We start from the raw sequence: 22725 nt of genomic DNA, 5'->3' as shown, positions 1-22725 counted from the left end.
ACAAAGGAAGCTGGCCTGGGAACGGTGAGCAGTGGGACTCGTGGGCAGTAATTCCAGACCGAGCTTCTGTTTGTGGAATTCCTTTCCCCACATCTCTGCACCCCTGCATCTTATCAGCAGTGGTTAAGAAGAGCACAGACTCTGCCACTTACTGGCTGAGTGACATCGGGGAGGTTGCTTTACCTCTCTGTACTTTGATGTCCTCGTGTGTCAAAAGCTCACAGAGTTGTTTAAGGGTTAAATGAGTCAATAAGCAACTCAACACCAAAAACACAAATAATCCAATTAAATGTTGGCAGAAGACCTGAAATAATGAGACCACGATGAAATACCACTTTACACCTGTCAGAATGGCTAGAATCAAAAAGACAAGAAATAATAAGTGTTGGCGAGGATGTGGAGGAAAAGGAACCCTTGTGCACGGTTGGTGGGAATGCAAACTGGCGCAGCCACTGTGGAAAACAGTATGGCCATTACGCAAAAAATTAAAAAAAAAATATATCAAATGATCCGTAATTCCACTTTTGGGTATTTATTCAAAGAAAACAAAAACACTAATTTGAAAAGATATGTGCACCCCTATGTTCACTGCAGCATTATTTACAATAGCCAAGGTATAGAAGTTACCACCTAAATGTCCACTGATGGATGAATGAATAAAGGTGTAGTGTGAAGGGCACCTGGGGGGCTCAGTCGGTTAAGCGTCTGCCTTCAGCTCAGGTCATGATCCCAGGGTCCTGGGGTGGAGCCCCACATTGGGCTCTTGGCCCAGTGAGGCGTCTGCTTCTCCCTCTGCCTGCTGCACCCCCAGCTTGTGCACTCACTCACTCTGACAAATAAAATCTTTAAAAAATAAAAAAAAATTAAAAATAAAGGTGTACTCTGTGTGTGTGTGTGTGTGTGTGTGTGTGTGTACATACACACATAATGGAATATTAGCCATAAAGAAGAATGAGATCTTGCCATTTGTAACAACATGGATGAACCTAGAGAGCATTATACTAAGTGAAATAAGTCAGACAGAAAAAGACAAATGTCATATGATTTTACTTATATGTGGAATTTAAGAAATAAAATCAATGAACAAAGAAAGACAAACAGACTCTCGAACACAGAGAACAAACTGGTGGTTGCCTTAGGAGAGATGGCGGGGGGCTGGGGGAAATAGATGAAGGGATTAAGAGGTACAAACTTCTAGTTATAAAATAAATAAGTCACAGAGATGAAAAGTACAGCACAGGGAGTATAGTGAATCACACCGTAATAATGTGTGGTGACAGATGGTGACTACACTTCCCACGGGGACCGCTGAGTACTGCAGAGAGTTGTTGCATCAGTGCTGTACACCTAAAACTAACATAACACTGTTTGTTAATCGTGCCTCAATAAACGAACAAAGGACAGGTAAAAAAACACAATGAGTCAAGAGGTGTAAAGTACACAGGGGCCTCAATGGACCATCCATCACACGGTCAGCAATTCAGCGGCCACTGACTTCACAGAGACTTCCTGTTTCCTGCCCCACATGCCATTCCCTGCGTTCGCCTCCCGCCCCATGTTATTAACCAACTAAGGCCTGCATTGCCTTTAGCCTGTGTTCCCATGTTTGCAGTCCTCTCCCAGACTCTGGGATTTCTGAGGGCTGAGCCCGTAGGCGATGTGTCCTTCATGGGCCCCAGCACACTTCCTTAGTCATGGTAGAAGCTAATGAACATTCGCCGAGTGAAGGAGGGAAGGAACTGGCCAACATCAGGTCTTCCCTGCACCTCATCTCCCTGGAGCTGGTTCATATGCCTCATCTCTATCTTCCTCTTTCACAGTCACTCTTCCCTTTCCCCCAAAAAGGGTTTTTGTGCCTCATTTATCTAGCTTGATCATGAATTCAAAAAAAAGTGTCACCACTTTAAAAAAGTGTCATCACTAAGGTTCATTTACCCACTCGAATCCAAGAATCAAAACTGTCTTCACTACTGAAGGCAGGAGCGTGCACAGGGAGACCCTTACAGAGGGCTGTGTAATCAGCATGGGAGTGGCCTCTCCGTGTGTCACAAAGTGCCACCAGGCTCTCAAGGAGACCCGAGTTATGGTTCCTGCCTGGGAACTTGCCGATCATACAATGTCTCCATTTCCTCTCCCGTAAAATGGAAATACCACCGACCTGACCTCCCTCCCAGAACCAGAGATCTGAAAGGACTCTGAAAATAACTAAATACAAGTAAATACAACCTCTGTGGTTTGGAAGGTATTTGAGGGGAAGAGGCTGAGCCCAGAGATTAGCAGTCTCAAGGACGACACTGTGACAGCCGGCACAGGAAATCGGCCTGGGGAGCAGGGCACACACAGACCTGTACTTGGGTTTGAAGCATTAGTGAGGAGGCTCATTTTTCAGCAGGGCCGCCAGGAGCCCAAGGGAACGCAGGGCCCGGGGGACAGAGCAGCTCTGGCTGCAGGCGCCCGGGTTCCACCCATCACAAAAGGGCTCAACAAGCACACACGAGCACCGGAAGAAAAAGGCAGGGAATGAATGAATAAATGTCACAACGGGAGTGGTTTTCTAAAATGTCGCCCTGGGTCTGAAAAGCTGCAACAGAGGGTTCTCAAGACGAATACTAGCAAGATGTCAATATCAGGCGAGAAATCTGTTCAGCACGCACCCCTGGTCCACAGCACCCAACGCTGTGAACCCCAATAGCTGGCCCATGACCAGGACTCTCAATCACGCGCCCAGATTCAACTCATTCATAGGCAGTCACATCACACTCGATGCTTCGGTAGTCAGCCTTGTGCAAGGGAACAGAAACGTCCCTCATTCTGTGAGCTTAGAGATTTTTGAAGTTGAGAGGAGGGGGTCACTTTGGGAATCTGAAAGAAGTTGGAAGGTTAGTCTGAACAACTCCGTTAAAGGAAAGCCTTCAGCTCAGGTCATGATCCCAGAGTCCTGGGATCAGGCCCTGGCTCTGCCTGCTCAGTGGGGAGCCCGCTTTCCCTCTGCCTCTGCCTGCTGTTCCCCCTGCTTGTGTGCTCTGTCAAATAAATAAATAAAATCTTAAAAAAAAAAAAAAAAAAAAGGAAAGTCTTCTCCCCTAAGGGAAGCTTCTCACAAGTCAAAGCCCTCTGAATGTCACAGCCCTTTGAAAGCATCAACCCTGGCTGACTAATTTGATAACCATATGTGGTGGGAACGAGTTCAAGTTCCCCTGGGCACATACCTGGCAGCCACTGCCATGAGACAGTCGGAAGCCAGGACAGAGCACCAGGTGTGAGTGATCCCCACCCCCCTTGCCTAGAACGTGTGGGTAAGGAAAGCCTGGGAAGCCGGTCAGCGTCTGCACCGTCCACTCCGCACGCCAGGCACGCTGGGCATGCCACTCTCAGGCACCCGAGCTTTGTGACCCCAGCTGACTACTCCAAGCCTCTAATTTCAGCTGCCTTATACGAAAATGAAGCCAACAGTACCTTCAAATAGCAAACAGTGCTGTTGGAAAATAAAATTGTCTGGGGAAGCACTTCACAAATTGAAAAATACAGATGAACACTAAGCGTGAAGTGTCATGTAAGGAGACTCAAGGCACCTTCTGTCTACAGATTGCAAAAATGGCCATAAGTCTTACAGTTCTTCCCACCGAGAGGTAGATGGTTTGCTCCGTTCTTGAACCTGGGCTGGCCCAATGATCTGCTTTGGCCAAAAGAATATAGCAAATTAGCCTCAAAAGATTTTATACACCCCTGCTCCCGCTCTTGCAACCCTACAGCCATGATGTTGCCGAGCCAGGGCTAACCTCCTGGATGATGAGAAATACAGACCTCCCCCCACCATCCCCACCACCCCAGCCGGCTCCCACCCAGGTGAGTGAGGCCATCCCAGACATCCAGCCGCCCACCGATGGCAACACACATTCAAGCCCAGCCCAAACCCGCCAAGCCTGCCCCCGATCAGAACGCCCAGATCGCCATGTGCACAGACTCATGAGCACCCATAAATGGCATCCTTGAAAGCCACTGAGTGGCTGCACTGGTTTGTTATGCACGAAAGCTAACTCTCCCAGGGTCAGTGACAAGCTCCGGGTTCAGGAGGAACACAGGTAACAGGCCAACCGTCCGTGAGCTAGGAGAGGCCATGTGGGCCCCACAGCCCAGTTTCCCACAGAGATGTGGGGGCCCCTCCCCTGCATGAAAGGGTGGAATCTTAAAGCCTGCCCCTCATCTCCCAGTGGCACAGGCCCACCTTTCTTTCAAAATCTGCCTTGCAATGCCCTGAAGGCTCTTCACAACCAGAAAGGACTTGAGATGGAAAACAAATCCTTCATTTAAAAGTCAAGGAACGGGAGGGCCCAGTGAGGCCCAGTGACCAAGATCAAACAGCTACACAGGGACAAGGTCAGGCCATCAGAGTTCTGCCATCTTTTCAGCTTCCCTTAGACGTTTAAAACTTGCCCCGAGTTACATTTCTGTGTCTCACTCTCAATCTTGTTTCTGATCACATGCCTTTAGCCTGGGACCCAGAGCCTCCCCCACTCCCCCCGCTCGCCACTGTTCACCTGCCACAAGGCTGACTTGTCCGTGTAGGGACAAGCAAAAGCCAGCACAATACGGGGCGGGTCTAGTTTGCACTCACCTCGGCCTAAATCATGGCTCGGAAGACAACGAGGCATCAAATTCATCCAGCCTGAGCTTAAACGAGGCAAAGCGGAGGTGCTCCCCAGGCCTGGCCAGCCTGCAGGACCGATCCGGGCTCTCCTGCTCGGCACCGACCACCACCCTCCCCCAGCCTGGCACCCCCAGAGCTGACGACAAGGCACTCTCGGAAATGTCAAGCTGAGCGCGAACTTCACTTCCCCCGGTCCAAATGAATAGTTTACCTTCTAGAGCCCTCAAGCACATTTATTTTGGGCCTGAGAGTCTCTGAAAACATAATAAAGAGAAGAGATGCCCTCCCCAGGGTAGCAGTGGCCAAACTACGGTTCAGAGTGTGCCCATAACGCCTCTTGCTGGCCCATATGCGCCAAGGGATTTATTCTAGCCGAGCAACAGCACGCAGCGCTCCTCCCCCGAACCGCCGCCAGGTAGGCAAACGAGCGCCCTACCAGCCCCTCCCGCTGGGAACGGGCCGGGGGCGCACGGGGGGACCTTTCCGTGGGTGTGAGAACACTCAGAGGAGGCTCGTCCCGTCGGGTAAACACGCAAGTGTATTCAGATGCTCCGAAGGCCCAGGAGCCGGCACGGCATCTGGGAACCGCAATCAGGAAGGAGGCTGGGGAAATGGAGGAACGGCTGGAGAAGAGACACAGCGGAGACCCTGGCTTACCTTTGGTTAGCGACTCGGGCGTCAGGTCGGACATGTCCACTCGGAAGAGCAGGTACTGCTGCGCTTGGATGAGGAGCCCCGGGAAGTCTCTCTCCACAGAAGCAAACTGCTCGATCTTGTTTTTCACCGAAGCGAGGACCTGTCACAAACAACACTTCCTGATGTCAGTGCTCCACAGCGGACTCCAGCCTCGGTTACCGATACGTCTGTCAGGTGCACGCCTCGCCGCGGGAACTTTAAGGATATGAGGCACTTGCTTGTTTTCAACGGCCTGTGTGCTCGGTAGGGCACCCTCGAAACACCAAACTAAATGAAGCTTTGCAATTGGTCTAGAATAATCTACACAACAAGCATAACAGGACGGGGAAGGAGAGCAAGTGAATTAGAACAGAGGGAAAATGAGAGAAACAACCCAACGACAAAGGGAAAGAGAGAAGCAGCCCTGCTCAGGAGTACCCGTAGCGTCAACAGGTCCGGCTGTGGGCCCGGCCGACGCACCTGGTAGAGAGAGCGGACGCTCGGCTGGAAGACCATGTTCGTGTTGAGCAGAAAGGAGCGCAGGAGTGGCTGGGGGTAGCTGGCCAGTTGAGTGATGATCCCAATCAGCAGCAAATTCACATGTAGAGAGTTCTCCAGCATGTTCTCCAGCTTCGACAGGACCACGCTGATGAATGGGCCTGCAGGAAGAGCACGCGGCTTCAGGGCTGCCTCAGCACCGGGCACATCCCGTCTTGACAGCTAAGGAGCCCCTGGAGCCACAGCTCCCAAACCACAGGCCTGCCAGGTGCAGATCAAATACAGCCACGGCGAAGAGCGCCACGCCTTCTCCTGACCCAGCCAGAACACAAAACAAACCACCGCCCACCAAAGAAAGCAGAAATACATGCGTGGGAGCTGGTATTTTGATTCCGTGAGGAGTTCTGATACTCTGGAAATTATCACAGCTCTTGAAAAAGGTCAGAGCATCAATAATTTCATTTTAGAAATTAAGATCTACTTCTCCACGCTGCTGCTGCATTTCCTGGGACTGCCAAAGCTCAAAAACCATGGTATCCCTCACCTCACCAAGCTGCCTACCGGGCATACTGGGGTGCCTCGTGTACACATCACAGACCAGCACAGGTTTTAGTAACAAAAAAAACCTTTGTGTTAGTGACCAACACCAGACACATATAAACTATGTTACCAAACAGCAACACTGTAAACAGGGACTGTCAGTCGCCAGTGAGCACCAGGAGAAAGATTCTGACTCGTCAGATATCACAGGTTGGAAGAACCGAGGAAGAGAAAAACCAGGGGTGAATGAGGTCTGGGCTGTAACTTGACTCACTTTTGGGAAGTATAATTTGATGCGTCATAGGTTCCTCAAGAAAGAAAATCTACAGGACCACAAAAGCCGTTCATAAATAATCAGGCAAAAAGCAGCTTTGACTAATTTGGATCACTAGAAAATTAATATGCTTTATGTTGAAATTCACTAAAGACAGTAAAAATAAAAAAAAATACTCTGGCATTAATCAAATCACTTGAAGATGTTTTCCATGTTTACCATAAAAGTCATCCATTAGCAAAATGAATGAGAATTCTGTATTTCCCCCAGTGGAGCTATGGATGATGCCTAGAAACCATGGCATGTTTCTAACAAAAGCACATCACCCTTGATGAATAAACCTGCCTTATGAAGATGTCACCAACATTAATACAAGTTTAACAAAAACCTACTTCACCACAAGATGCTTCATTCAGAAGCGCTGGTGGCAAGACAGTAAAACCCTTTACAAGAAAACGGAAGCCATCCACGAGAAAAGGCAACACCAGTCCTAAACCTTATACCCGTGCAAGCAAGTGATGGACGATGGCAAGACTCCCACTGCTGGCATTACAGAGGGTGCTTCTATAGGGACCTCCAACAACAAAGGCACCAGCCCCTTGTGTGTTCACATTAGCCTCAACTTCCCCACTCTGGGATGGGGACAGAGCTCCTCAGTCACGTCGCACAACACAGGCACTCAGTGACCTCCTCGAATAGAGAGGCTTCGCAGAGGCCTTGCTCACAGAACACAAAACTGGGAGAGTTTGTCAAACACATTCAGAAACTGGATTAGGATCCCACTTTGAAAGCAACTTAATGAGGCGTCAGCAAAAACCCCAGAAATGTCACTGGTAACTCTTAAGGCGTCACAACACAATTCGAGCTTGCCAGGCGGACGTGCAGGGAGAAGGCTGCCACCCTCAACTGCCTCGACTCGGCCCAGTCTTTCCTATCTCATCCCACCCCCCACCCCACTACGCCCACCCCCACTCCCCTGCAGTCCCTGGCTCAGCATCTGTTTCTCTCCAGAGGGAGCAAAGACAGGTGAACGAAGTTACTTTAGGTGGGTAGACTCTCCCGTAAACACATGTCCTTGACGTGAGCCCATGACTGCCCTCCCATGGCCCGACTCTGTACTTGGCCGATGGGGCCATCCCGCGCACGTGAGAGCTGCTGAGCACGCAGAGCCAGGCCAGACCAGCTACCGTCGCTACCACAGGCAGGGACAACCAACCAGCCCAGGGTGGAGAGTGAGTGGCATCGCCATCTCCCCTGCATGACAGAGCATTAGGCCAAGGCCACGACTGTCATAATCCACTAATGACATTAATTACAACTTTGTAACATGGGCAATGAGAAACATACATGAAACCCTCTCAGATTCCTCTTTTATTCTTAGTTGATGTCTAGCACTTGAAAAACTGCTTAGCAACAACAGTTGCTAGGGGAAACTCATAAGCAGCTGAAAATCAGAAAAAACTCAGCTACAATTCAGAAAGCCACAGGTGTGTTCGGGGCTGGACAGCGTATTTCTCCTTCTTCTCCTCTAGGACAGGCAGACTCCCCACCCGTGTGTGTGTGTGTGTGTGTGTGTGTGTATGTGTGTGTGTGTGTGTGTGTGTGTCCTGGTTGGTTTTTGGTTTTTGTCGTTTTGTGTTTTTGTTTTTGTTTTTTACCAAAGGACAACATTCTCCCCACACTGTTCTGCCCCTTGCTTTGCCACTTCCCACTCTATCCTAGAGACTGTCCCCTGTCTGCACAGAGAGAGCTGTCTCCTTCATCTCAAGGCCACAAGCTATTTAGTTGCTTTGGGTACGACATTAGTAAAACAGTCTCCTACTAGTGGACATTTGGGTTGTTTCCGATCTTTTTCTATTGTAAACAACACTGCGGTGAACACATCTGTTTATACATCTTGGCACACAGGTGTGAATACAGCCTGTGACGTGTTCCCAGAAACAAAGCATGAGTGCATTTTGAATTCCGATCCCATGATAGACGTCTCCCACCTGCTCTCCTGGCCGCACCCTCTCCCCCTGCGGTGCGCTCTGCACACGACTCTAGGCTGGCCTTGCACACACAGACTCAGTCACAGCACTTGCCAACTGCAACACTCCCAGTTCTTCAGTGCCCGCAGCACACAGTCGCTGCTCCTCAGCTTAGCCCAAAGACCCCCCACCCCGCCCCCACCTCGCTTCCAGAGCTTTCTGGCTTCCCATCTCAAACACCTCACTGCCTCACGGACCCGCACTCTGTCACACGCACGCATGCACGGCCAGGCTCCTTCGTCTTCTGCCCGCTGTCCCCTCTGCCCGGGACGATCCTTCTGGGCCATCTTTACCTGGCAGCTCCTGTCCCCTGTTTGTGCCCCTCCTCCGGGAAGTCTTTCCCACTCCCCCTACTGGGCTCCCGTAGGGCACGACAGACAATCACTAATAATGCATTTCTAAGTGAGTACAATTCTTTGACGTCTCCTCTGAAAGTCTGGGAATTCCTTCGTTTTTCTGTCTTTAGTATCTGGCCTACAACCTGCCAAGTATTAGGAGAGCAATCAAATGTTACTCGATGCACAAGTAAAGTTAATTAGATAAATGAAATGGAATGCTGTGGTTTTGCTGAGAAGCAAATTCATTTCGGTGGAAATCAGGATTCCACGGAGAGACGGAAGTTAAGCCAAGTGCTACAGAACACACTCAGAAGTCTGGAAACTACGAAGTTAAGAAGAGAGAGGTTTTCCTGAAGCTGTGTACAAATTTCAAAGGAGGAAAAAAAGCAAAGTTTTAGTTAAAATTACCTCTATGTATCAAAAAAGTCACATTACATTGTGTTGGTTCTCATGTGTAACCTATGCAAAATATGGACACTATTTAATAAGGTGTTGTATTAGCTTTTACTTCTTGCCCTAAGCTAGACTTTGTTTCCTCAATCTAGGTATTTCCCAGGGACCAGGCGCCTTTCTAAGAAAGCTGGCATTCTCAAGAACAACCCTCATCAGCCCTGGGCGGCCCTCACTTCCAGGAGAGCGAGCTGTGAAGCTGGGACATCCAGCTGGGTCAGAGTCAAGGGGGCAGGCCCCTGGCAAAACGGAGGGGTGTGCTGGGTGACTGGTGCTTCCACTGAGCTCTCTGCCCTCCTTCAGGCAGCCAGGGCCCTCCTGCTCCCTCCCCTCCCCTCCCTTCCCCCTATCACCTGGGAAAATTGAGATTATCTAATCCTTCTTACTTATGATTGACTGACTGATTGAATTTTAATTAAAACCCATTCACACTGAAATGTTACCTCAACTAGAACCTCAAGCCTTTTAATTGTGGAATTAAAAGCTTTCTCCCTCTTTAAATAAATTGTCAGGCATCAGTAAATAGATGAATAAATCCTGGAGGAGGGTGGGAGAGCTACTTGAAATCACATTAAGCCTACTGGCCGGGACCAAAAGATAATGCGATTTCTTCCATTTCGGGTGACCCAACTGGGTGGAGCCTGGTCTAGACTCACCAAGCTGCTCCCTGCCGCGGGAGAAGGGCAAGCCTCAGCTCAGGCTGCCGGAGAAGGGCAAGCCTCGGCTCACACTGCCGGAGAAGGGCAAGCCTCGGCTCAGGCTGCCAGAGAAGCGCAAGCCTCGGCTCACGCTGCCGGAGAAGGGCAAGCCTCGGCTCAGGCTGCCGGAGAAGCGCAAGCCTCGGCTCAGGCTGCCGGAGAAGGGCAAGCCTCGGCTCAGGCTGCCGGAGAAGCGCAAGCCTCGGCTCAGGCTGCCGGAGAAGGGCAAGCCTCGGCTCAGGCTGCCGGAGAAGCGCAAGCCTCGGCTCAGGCTGCCGGAGAAGGGCAAGCCTCGGCTCAGGCTGCCGAGAACGGCAAGCCTCGGCTCAGGCTGCCGGAGAAGCGCAAGCCTCGGCTCACGCTGCCGGAGAAGGGCAAGCCTCGGCTCACGCTGCCGGAGAAGGGCAAGCCTCGGCTCAGGCTGCCGGAGAAGCGCAAGCCTCGGCTCAGGCTGCCGGAGAAGCGCAAGCCTCGGCTCACGCTGCCGGAGAAGGGCAAGCCTCGGCTCACGCTGCCGGAGAAGGGCAAGCCTCGGCTCAGGCTGCCGGAGAAGCGCAAGCCTCGGCTCAGGCTGCCGGAGAAGGGCAAGCCTCGGCACAGGCTGCGGAGAAGGGCAAGGCTTGGCCCAGGCGGCCAGGGTCAGCCTGTAGTAATGGCAACAGTCACACACACACACACACCTCGCGCCCAGTACCGCATTCCATCCTCACAGGAGCAATCGGAGGGTTTAGGAGCTCACAGCTGCAAGTGCTAGAGCCAGGATCCCCCCCAGGCCTGACTCCAAGGTCCCTGTCTGTCCCGCTGCGATGTCGGCTCCTAACGGGACCTCTCCTCGCTGCCTGCGCGCTGCTCAGGGCGCCCGCCCCAGCCTTCCTTGAGTCTGATGAACACTCTCCCCCAGCTCCCTCTGCACCACGACTGGCAGATTCAGATTTTCCTGGCTAATATTTAACGATGTTTTCTATCCTAATTCCTCAACTCGATCCACTTACCCCACACCCTATCCTACACCCTCGCTCTCATACGATTGCTCCTGTAGTTAGGGGTGTATCAGTGGACACACCCATGCTCCGGCAGAGTGACAGTTTGTGCGGGTCTGGTCTGCTTATTTTTCGCTAAAGGTTTTGTGATGATCTGAAATGAGCTCCCAAGCGGAGGCGTAACTAACTCAGTGGTCTCTGACGTGTGCACACAGCTACATTTATTCAGCGGGTATTCTGAGCACCTACTGTGTGCTCTGTTCACCGTTCAGGTGCTGGGGAAGCAAGAGAACAATCCAACACCCGGGCCTTCGTGGAGCGTACATTCTAGGGGGGGCAACCATAACTTTTTCAATTCCCCTGAAAACACATGCTATGGAGAAAAAGTAATTAAATGAAATGAGGCTATTAAATAATGAGACTGGATTTTTTGTGTGGTTTCATCGGTCCTATTACTTTATCACACACGGATCAAGGGAAGCAGTTACTCAGCTGTGCAATGTATCCTCTGGCTGGGGGGAAACAAAAGATCGCTAGAACAACAATATTAAAAAAAAATGAAAATGAAACCACCCCTCTCTGCTCTTCACAGAAATACTCTGAGCCCTTTGTTAGGTAAATTGGTAACGCTCCTTCCCACCCCCTACCTCATTTTCTGGTCGTAATACACGTACTTTCACAAAGCAGAAATCAGAAAGCAATTCAAGATCATCACCTGTGAATGGGGTGCTCTGAGTCCTCACAGGGTGGTGACTGGCAAAGGCAGTCTCATCTCTCGCCCCGAACGGGGATGGCACGGTATCAGCAGTGGGGGCTTCTGCTATAAAGGAATCGAAGTCGTCCTCCTCCTCTTCCAGTGCCTTCTTCCCCTCCTCCGCTTCCTCCTTTTCTCCTTCACTCTCCTCTTCCTTCCCCTCTTGCTCATTCGGGAGATGCAAGAGAGCGGGTGAGGGGAAAGTCTGTTCTATCAAGCCCTCGGTGCCAGAATCCAGTTCTTTAATGATCTGGTCATACTGGGCAATGAAATCGTCACCCCCCGGAGTAACGGCCGTCGGGTCGGAATTGTGTCTGGCCTCGGAGACGGGAGACGCTGACTCGGAGCTTGACTCTGGGGCTACATCAGGCTCACCTTCTTGTTTTGGGTCCTTGGATACATTTTGAAACGGGTCTGAATTGTCTCTATTCGGCTCCTCCTCTGAGTCTGTTTCTGACTGAGGGCTGGGCAGGGGGCCGTTGCTCAGGGGGGGACCCTGAACCTCAGTCTGGGCTGGGCTGGAGGGCCTCGCGCTTCCCTCCTGGCAGTTCCCGGCGTCCTCGGCGTCCTTCTCGGCGCACAGCCTGTACACCACCACGTCGTCCTGAAAGTCAGACTCCTCGATGTAGGGCCCTTTGAAGAGCAGGATGGCGTTCTTCTTCATCTCCTGGATGTGTCTGGGGGGCTCAACGGGGGCCGGCGGGCCTGAGCTCTCCAGATCATCGTAAGGCCCGGGGGAGCCCACATCTGCCCCTGAGGAGATGCCCGTGTCGTAGCTGTCGTCCCACTCCAGCTCCGTCTGGCTCTTCTCCTTTCTTGGAGCCAGCGCGGGGCCCGTCTTCCTGGGGAGGTGCTGCGGGAGCCGGAACACGGGGGAGGTGGAGGCGAGAGCACCGTCCTCTGCGAGACTCTGGAAAAATGTCTCGGGGTCGGGGGAGTCCCCGTCATACAGGGCGGACCAGACCCGGCAGTCCCTCATGCAGCGGAGGATGTTGGTGTGGGCCTCCCACAGGTACTGCAGGTAACTGATGTCCAGCGCCTTGCCGTACTCCACGATGCAGGCTGACGGGGGGAAGGCCTCGGCCAGCGGCTGCTCCGCGCTGCCTGCCACGGGAGGCACACGTGAGTCAGAACGAGCCCCTCTCCCCCCCTGACGAGACAGGAGGGGACACAGGTAGCGGACACGGACGGAACTCACTCGGGGGCTAAGATGCCGTCTCACCAGCTACTCTAGTTCTAATAATTTCTGACCAGAGGATTTCTGAATAATAAAAACTGATTCGATTTTAAGAAGGAACGCTAAGGGGGTGAGCCCGGGTGGCTCCATCAGTTAAGCATCCAACTCTTGATTTCAGCTCACATCATGATCTCAGGGTCCTGGGATCGAGGTTCGCATCTGCTTGAGATTCTCTCTCTCTCTCTCTCTCTCCCCCTCCCCCACACTCACGCTGTAAATAAATAAATAAATACTCTTTTAAAAAAAAAAAAAAGAAAAGGAAGGAATGCTAAGAAGAGAGCCCCTACCCTCAGAGAAGTATGGAAGCACAGACAGAGGAAACCTACACTCCACCATTTCTTCTACGGCATCTATTGTTAGGTAAATTGGTAACGCTCCTTCCTACCCAGGAGCTATCAAAACTACTCCTCCTGGGGCGCCTGGGTGGCACAGCGGTTAAGCGTCTGCCTTCGGCTCAGGGCGTGATCCCAGCGTTCTGGGATTAAGCCCCACATCAGGCTCCTCCGCTGGGAGCCTGCTTTTTCCTCTCCCATTCCCCCTGCTTGTGTTCCCTCTCTTGCTGGCTGTCTCTATCTCTGTCAAATAAATAAATAAAATCTAAAAAAAAAAAACAAACAAAAAAAAAAAAACTACTCCTCCTAACAGCCCTCTATAGCAACAGCATTTTCTCCATTTACAGAGAAAGACATTGAGGCTCAGAGACAAAAGTCACCCGACTAGTCAGTGGCAGAGCCGCAGCCTGAGGACATGCTGTCTGAGGTCAACCTCTGTGCTTACTTCATCTGACGCCACACCCTTGCAAGCATCTTTGCCTCTTCATCATCTGAATCTCTACCAGGCCAGGCCAGACCTGGACATGACATTCCTTGTCTACCCGCCCACCTGTGCAGCCATCCATCCACTAGGACACCCACCCACTGGAAGGCCACCTCAGAGCAGAAGAGGGGAAAGAACGTGGAATGTGGGATCCGAGGGCCTATCAGCTGTGTACCCTGGACAAGTCACTTCCTCTGCGTGTGTTTCTTCATCTATAAAACGGAACAGTACTTTCTTCAGAGGATTAAATGTGATACCAGGAAAGAATGTGGCAAAAGTTGTGTGTACTCGGCAATCGTTTGCTTAACTTAAAGTTTGAATTCTGCAGAAAGGTCAGCCCTGGAATCATTCTTCAGACAACTTTCTTAGTAAATAAAAAAGGCACCAATTTTCAATAGGTTCTAAAAACTGACTATTGGTAGGAAAATAGAAGATACCCATACTAGTTTACCTAATAGGAAAATACCTTTAAAATACAACTTGTTTTCCTGCACGTAAAAGTTATTCATTTCCATGATACACTGTATCTTTATTTAAAGAAGCAATACGATAACCTTAATTTCTAACAATTACACTTACACCAAACACCCTGATATTTTCTTTGTCAGGGAGCCCAGCTCTTAGACAAAATATACTTTATCTAACAGGATGGTCCCTGGGTAGACAGGATGATACTGTTTGGGGGATATCAGAATACAGACGGGAAACACCAGGGTCAGTCTCAGGGCTGGACTCTTTACTAGTGGTCATGGGTCAGGCAGAACCTCCCTGAGCTCAAACAGCCTTCTGATCCCCAAGCATGATCTAACGCCCCTTGTTTCAGCTGCCTGCAGAGGGCCAAGGCTGATACAGGTGGCCACTGAAATTTTACTTGTATAAGACCAACTGTAGCTGGCAAACAGCACAAGTACTATAACTCCTATTTTTAAAAAAACAGAATATTTAAAAAAAAAAAACCAACCCTCAGTCGGTCAATCAAATGAGTCAGATACTGTTGCCATGTCACAAATTTCAAGTCTTACAATGATATACTATTGGCAGGCAAGCATCCACAAATGAGTCATTTTGGGAAATTAAAATAAAGGCTAACCCCGTCTTAGCCATAACCATCTCCACACCCCCACCCCAATTGTGTTTAAAAAGACATTCTGGTACAGGTTTCCGTATCTGTACTCTGAGGATGCCACCAGGAAGCCTAGTGAAAATAAAGGTCTGGGAACACTGGCCAGGTGACCACTGGGCATTGCAATGCACTCTGATTACAAAGTGTCCATAACTCCGGACGGAGCGGAAGAAGACCACCACCCAGGCATTCATAAAAGAAACGGGACACACGACATTATTCCCTGTCTACCCAAAGAGACACGTATCCCGAGGGGGAATGACATCCAGCATCCTTTCGTTTCAAGATCACTGACCAGCCGGTTCCTTTTACCTGAGCTCGCGTGCGTACACTTTGACCAGAGAATATAATCCCTCTCCTGGCTGCCGAGCGTCAGGGTGATCCCGCTGGAGCAGCAGACGGGGGTCAGGGCGAGCAGCTTGGCCGCAGAAACAGAGTAGCAGTCTCTCTCCTTCACGGCCCACCTCTGGCTCAGCATCATGTGGTTGCAAGGGATCAGGTACCTGGAAGGGACAACACGGCTGCGTCCGGTCTCTGCGACGCCCACTCCCGTCAGACTAGTCCCGGCCCGGGCTGGACTCGTGTTCTCCCCCTCCCCACCCATCCCTCCGACCAGCCCCCAGGGTTCACTCCCTAGCTTCAGACCCGTCAAGGGCTTCTTTCTTCTGGCAGAACCACCCCTCTGCAGAGCAGGTCAGGTCCTTCGCGCTGTAACCTCCACGAACCGCCTCCTCTCTGAAGGGGTCCGCCATCCCTCTGCCTCCACGCCTGCGCCCAAGGTAAGCTTCGCCCGGACTGTGTTTCCCTCTCCCTGCCTCACGAGTGCCCCGTCGGCCCATGACGTCCGGCTTCAGCGTCCCCCTGTCCGGGAAGGCCGCTGGGCTTCCTGCTCCAAGATGGAGCTGCTGCCTCCCTCCGCTACACTCACCGGCCTCTACTAGCGCACTGTCACCTAGAGTCACGGTGACTTCGGCGGCTGCCTCCCCACGAGAACGTGCTACCACCGCAAGGACCTCGTTTACTAGTTTTGTTTCATAAAACGAGAAGCGGTGGCCCGTCGTGGGTCCCGAATGACTGCGCTGCATGCAAAGGCAAAGACCTGCTCCACGGTGCAAACCTCCCCTCATGTTCTCATGGTTGGCCATGAGAACATACGGTGGCTAAAGGTGTTCTGATCACCAGTTCCAACGTGGGGGTTAGGGAGAGAGGGAAGGGTCTCCCCACACCGACAAGCAAGCAATGCTCCAGACACCGACAGGGCGTCCTTCAATTCTACTCAACTCTGACCTTATCTACCTGGGGATAGCATCCGATCCCACAGGGTAAGGGTTCAGTCCTACAGACTGCCCCCCACACACACACTTCAGATGACAATCACAAGCCGAGTTATCACCTGTGCTTCTGACCAACCCGCTATAAACTGGAGGTTCCAACAACCTCCCTGGATATCAATTAACATGCAGCAGTGGCTCAGGGAACTCAGAGAAACATTTTATTTCCTGGATCCCTGGTTTATTAGAGAAGGCTAGAACTCAGGAAGAGTCAGAGGGAGGAGATGCACAGGGAAGGGTGTGGGGAAAGGGCTCAGAGCTTCCATGCTTTCTCCAATAGTGCCTTTATCCCCACATCGCCATGTGTTCAACAACCCGGAAGGTTCTGAAACCAATCCTTTTCAATTTTTACGAGGCTTCAATACAGAGACACGATTGATTAAATCACTGACCACTGGCAATTGGTACAACCTCCAGCCCCTCTCACCTCCCCTGGAGGTCAGGGGAGTGGGACTGAATTCAAACCCTCTAATCACAGGGTTGGGTATCCCAGCAATCAGCCTCCATCCTTAGGTCTGGGTCCTAGAGTTGCCTCATTAACATAACAAACACATCTTTGTTCCTCTCATCACTTAGGAAATTCTGAGGGTTTTAGGAGCTCTGTGCCACACACAGGACGTAGACCAAATATGTATTTCTTATGATAAATCACAATATCACAGTGGCCAAGGGCTCACCAAGGAGCACTGGGCCCCATTTCACACAAAACACGTTTAGTTGGTGATCAAAAATATCTTATTATCACTATGAACCTAGAGACGAGAAAATCTGGGCAATCATTTCTGACGCTCGGAGCACATCAGTGGGCTTCATTGGCAGAATAAAGTTTGCTCAAATGGCTTACTTTCTGAACAGGGAGAAAGACTATCCTGTTTCTTTAAACAAAGATGGAACAAACAGGTTGGAGGCGTCATACCAGAGCCAAGCGTCACCAAGCGTCCCATGTGTGCAGGAGCCAATTCCCAAAGACCCGGAGCCCTTCTGTGAACAACCGCAATCTTCAATCGACCAGAATGTGTTTGTTTCTGTTCTTATCTCTTGAGAAAGAGGCAGTACTGATGAAAACAAGCTATGATGAAGGATTCAGTGAAAGACATAAAAGTACACCTTTCAGGCTATGTCTCGAGGCCTGAAAACAACTCTCCCACATCTCCTATTGATCCAAATGAGGAAAACCCTCATATACATTAACGGCTGCCCGGCTGCTAGAGCCTGAGTCAGGGGAGAAAAAAGACTGAATTCGTTTCATGGCGCTTTACACTAAAGGTCTTAATAACTCTCAAGGGATGAAATGACAACCTTGTCCCTCACCCCTTCCATTCTCAAAAAAAGTCAAGCCATCCTTCCAGTACTCGGCCAGGGGGTCCCAGCCTCCTCTCCCCCGCACCCGCGGGCACACGACCCCCACACACCTGAAGCCTCATCCTGCTATGGCCAAGATGCAGACAGACCCCGCCTGTCTGAGGGGGTGGCATCTACTTTCATAAGCTGGAGGGCATGGAAATCAAAGGTCATAAAAACAGAAAGGAAAAACAGGGGAGGGCAGTATGGGAGAGGGCGCTGTGCTAATTCTTGGCCCGGTTTTGGTGTCTTCTATCTGAATGCCAATGGAGAAGAAACAGAAGCTGTGGGTAGAAGAGGAAGGAGCTCTTCTCACAAGGACCTCTGTGAGCAGAGACGCTCTGGTGACAGAGAAGGACACAGAGGAGAGAGGCTCTCTCCCGCCTGCCCGCTCACAGCTCGGCTCCGGCCCTGAAGCCATAAGGGTGGGCAGTGTAGCCTCAGGAGGGGGCCCGGCTGGGATAGAGTGAGACGCACCAAACACAGGGGTCTCGGCGCATGAGGAAGCCATGCCAGACGCCGCTGTGGCAACGACGGTGGGGGACCACATGTTAAGACCCCTCCCTAAGACCAAGGTCTTCCATGAGGGGCGAGGGTCAGAGGAAACATACCATGCGCTCGCTGATATGAACTGTTCTGTTCTCACAGGCTGGTGAGGCCCAGGGAAACTCAGATGACACGGGGTTTATTGTCTTATTTTGATCGTTAATTATTTAAGAAATAAACTGCTTCAATGTTTTCACATACTGCAGGAACTCAATGACTATTCACAGCTCCAACCAAGCATAGTTCATGATTTAAGTTGATATACATAGATTTCTACTCTTTGAAGTATTTTTTAAAAATGGAACACTGGATCAAACCTAATAAAGCTATTTATCAAATATCACCAGTGGGTAGCTTGAAATTATATTAGAATAAAGAGTTATTGGGAATTTGCAACTTTGCAAACACATGTTTTCAGGAGAAACTAAGAATTTTCTTCTGAGTAAATCAAATAAACGGAGATTCCTCCATAGGCTGAAGGAGAGGTTCTATCAGATTGAAAATGGACAGTCAGTTCAAATGGATGATCCCCACCCCACCTTATATTCAAAGCAGACTTCTAGTGTGCCTCAGTAACGAAGGATTATCCCAGAGGGAAGAGTGGCAAAACCATGCATTGACCTTCTGTCTTCCCAACGTTTACAGGGAAAGATTAGGAACAGAATGAATGTCAGAAGCTGCCCTCACGTCAAATATCAAATTGAAGTGGTTGTCAACAGCAGAAAAATCACTCAGGAATTTAATATAGGTGTTTGTCATCAAGCATCTATTCATTTCTACTCACTTTGTTTGGGGGTTTTGTTTAAATTCCGGAAGCGGTAAAAATAATCAGAAATAAATAACTATCTAATTTTAGAGATCCAAATTACTCAAAGCTGTCCTACAACACAGCAGGAAAAAATGATACTGCCCATATTGTCCTCCCTTTTTGCATGGCCTCCCCAACCAACCCTCAGCAACCCCAGGCCTGCTGTCTGTTGTCCTGGATGTCACTCACTGAAGCAAGTATCACCATCGCTTCTGCAATAGGCGATCAATAACGAAGCACATACATTGCCTACTGCTTGCTACACGGACGGGCAACGCAAGCGAAACAAAGCAGTGAAGTAAGTACAATGACGCAGAAGGTGCTTCTGTGACATGGCGAGGACCTAGGTAATGAGGAAAGCTACACGGCAACGTCAGTACATTTCAAAAGATGTTTTTTCAAAGACATTTTGGCCATATTTCTCCTATTCATCTTACCCTAGGCTGGCTTGCCTTTTTTTTTCTTTTTTTTGCCCCCCACTCTCCTCCAGACATCTAACTCCCATGCTAGATGGAAATGTTCCTGAAATGCACACGCAGTTTCTCTTGGAGCAAAACATCCTCTACCGGAACACAACAGACAATGCTATTCAAAAACCTGACAATGGACCAGCACTTGGGGGGGGGGGGGGATACCCTACCAGAATATTCAGAAACGGCATTCGGGGTATTAAGCAATTAATTTTTGCCTAGGTGCACCGGGGGGGGGGGGGCAGGGGGGGCATTGGGCTAAGCCTCCGACTCTTGATTTCAGCTCAGGTCAGGATCTCATGGTTGTGAGATCGAACCCTATGTCCGGCTCACCTCTCAGCATGGAGTTTGCCTGAGATTCTTTCTCTCCTTCTGCCCCTTCCCCCGTGTGTGTGCGTGTGCGCGTGCGTGTGTGCTTGCGCACGCGCGCTCTCTCTCTCAAAATGAATAAATAAAATCTTAAAAAAAATTTTTTGGTGGGTGCCTGGGTGGCTCAGTCAAACGTCTGCCTTTGGCTCAGGTCATGATCCCAGGTCTGATCAAGACCCACATCGGGCTCCCTGCCGCTCCCTCTGTTTGTGCTCTTCCTCTTTCTCTCTCTCTCTGTGTCAAATAAACAAAATATTTTTTAAAAAGTTTTTGGTTTTTTTTGTTTGTTTGTTGGTTTTTTGTTGTTGTTGTTTTGCCTAAACTGGCAAGTGCCAGGAACATGGCGTGATCTGTCACTTCCCAGCTTATCAGCATCTCCGGCCTGCCTTTGGCCTACTGTATGTCCCAACCACGGAGGCGGACAGCTTCTCCTTGGCTTTTGCTCACTAAAACAGCCTCTCTTTTGGGTACCTCATTTCAACTTACATTTCCTGTTATTATGCTAACTGAAAGAAACATATCAGTTACAAACGGATTATCACTCTGAAATATCAATATTTAAGACTATTTGGATTGCAACAAAAATTGACATACGGTTACTATTTATCACCTAACAAATAACGTCATTAAATGGAGTCACAGAATCTTGACTGCTCTGCTGCCTCTCGGATCTACACGTCTATCACGCACATTCGAACCACCACAGTGGCAACAACAGAACGGACAGATTAAAAATCCGGTTTTTTCTGTCCCTTCCGATAAAGTTTAAATGACTAGAAGAATAAGGATTTTTCACTGTCCTTCCTTCTTGTACAGATTCTAAATCAGAAAAGACAATGCTTTCATTAGCTTAAAATGTATTTTCCAGGAAATTCCCCTCCCTTAAATTTGTGTCGTACTTTACAGTGTTTCAAAACATTTTTCACAGACACCACCACAACTGAGTCTCCCAAACACCTTATTAGGAGATAGAAATTCGAAAACCAGAATAGGTCAAGTCGAGCCAGCAGTTCACTCTCGCTCTAATGGGATACGTTACATTTTATCAGATTAACTGCCTTCCTCATAGCCTTGTCCTCATATTTTTAATCTCTTTATCTCTTTCTGCTATAAATTTAGTAACTTCTTCAACTCTAGCTCCTCATTCATTAATTCCCTCTTAATTTGTGTCTTACACGCTATTTACCCAAACTCTTGACTCTTCGTTGTAATAATTAGTTTTTATTTCTAAGAGCTCTAGTTGGTTCTTCAAATCTGCCTGTCATTTTGGCTTGATTATTAAAACACCATTTCTTGGGCAGAAAATAACAAGTGTTGGCAAGGACATGGAGGAACTGGAGCCCTGGCGCACTGCAGGCGGGCATGTGAAATGGTGCCGCTATTATGGAAAACAGAAAGAATTTAAAGCAGAATCACCATATGATCCAGCAATCCCACTTCTGGGTAACTCACCCACAAGAACTGAGAGCAGGGTGCTGAAGAGAGGTTCAAAGCAGCATTGTTCACAATAGCCAGAAAGTGGAAACAACCCAAAAGGTCCATCGACAGATAAATGAACAAAATGTGGCATAAACAATGGAGTATTATTCAGCCTTAAGAAGCACGGAAATTCTGACACAGGTAACAACAGAAAGATGCTATGCGAAGTGAAATGACTCAGGCACCCAAAGGGCAGGACTCCGCGTAGATGAGGTCCCTCGAGTGGGCAAATGCACAGAGACAGAAGGTGGAAGAGCAGCCTCCGGGGGCGGGAGGAGGGAGACCAGGCGAGCGAGTGTAGACGGGTATAGGATGTTCGTGTTGCGAGGCAGCCGGGAGAGGGAGATGGATGGTAGCAACAGCCGCACCACCATGTGACTGTATTTAATACCACTGAACGGTACGGTGACAGTAGTAAATTCTCTGTTATGTGTATGTTACAACAATTAAAATAATTTAAAATGTGATGGGGAAAGAGCCCGCCGTTCAGGGGACAGAGACCAGGAACGAGGCCGCCACAGGCCTGACTCCCAAGTGCGTCCCCTCATTCGCTCCTCTCGTGGACTCCCCTGGGCAACGAGGTGGAATTAAATAAAGTATTAAATCAAGGGTCACGATCATCATTACATGATCCCATCATCGTCAGTAAAGAAGCAAGGAAGACACTCGGGCTCAGAGAGCCTACGAGCAGGTCTTCCACGAGCCCATGCAGAACTCGTCCCTACCCGCCCTGGAAAAGACTAGCCCCGACCCAGACATGGACATGTCGCAACCAGGAGCTGAGTCCTTCCCCTTCGCAGGCTACACGCCCAGGCCTCCAAGGAAGCTAACGTGATCCCGGAGCACCGCTTTGTGAGCAGACGAGCGGGGAGGCGTGCTGGGTCCCCATGTGGAAGGCCCCGAGCGGCCAGCAGCCGGGCTCCATCTGGCAGGGCGGCTCAGAGGGGAGAAGCTCTGTGGGCTTCCAGGGACACTGCCAAAGCCGGCTGTGCTTAATGCCACCGAAGCAGCAGCAGTTAAGAATTTAACATTTAAATATAAATCAGGTTTCGCCCTTGGTGGAGGCAAAGTCTGGTTTTTGGCAATAAAAAAAGGCTTTAACAAGTGTCTATGACGGATTACGTTCAGGCCTTGCTAATGCGTCCGTCATGTCAGCAGAGACTTGACGGGAGGCTAAAGCAATGCTTTCAGGATGGCATGTTCTATCTCAAACGTCCTAGCCAGACTACCGAGGCTCTGTCTTCGTGATTAGATTTGGTCTTTGCCAGTGCCTGAAGATCAGTTACTGACGACCTCATCTCAACCCCTAGGAAGCCCCAA

At 49.9% G+C, this 22725-nt stretch overlaps 1 protein-coding gene across 9 annotated transcripts in view; it reads right to left on the bottom strand.

Moving 5' to 3' along the window:
* The window catches only part of FHIP1A (FHF complex subunit HOOK interacting protein 1A), a 241752-nt gene that overhangs the window by 8782 nt on the left and 210245 nt on the right, over window positions 1-22725 (bottom strand). For all 9 annotated transcript variants that reach the window (XM_026499469.4, XM_057310119.1, XM_026499468.4 and 6 more), the window contains 4 exons: window positions 15374-15564; window positions 11847-12989; window positions 5804-5982; window positions 5306-5444 (listed from right to left, as the gene is read on the bottom strand). In XM_026499469.4, coding sequence (XP_026355254.2) covers window positions 5306-5444; window positions 5804-5982; window positions 11847-12989; window positions 15374-15564 — 1652 coding nt within the window. The remainder of the gene's footprint in view (window positions 1-5305; window positions 5445-5803; window positions 5983-11846; window positions 12990-15373; window positions 15565-22725) is intronic.

This window comes from Ursus arctos, unplaced genomic scaffold, assembly GCF_023065955.2.
Source record: "Ursus arctos isolate Adak ecotype North America unplaced genomic scaffold, UrsArc2.0 scaffold_11, whole genome shotgun sequence".
Classification (NCBI taxonomy): Eukaryota; Metazoa; Chordata; class Mammalia; order Carnivora; family Ursidae; genus Ursus; species Ursus arctos.
Note: the sequence above shows the minus strand (reverse complement) of the source record. Positions and strands in the feature narration are given on the sequence as shown.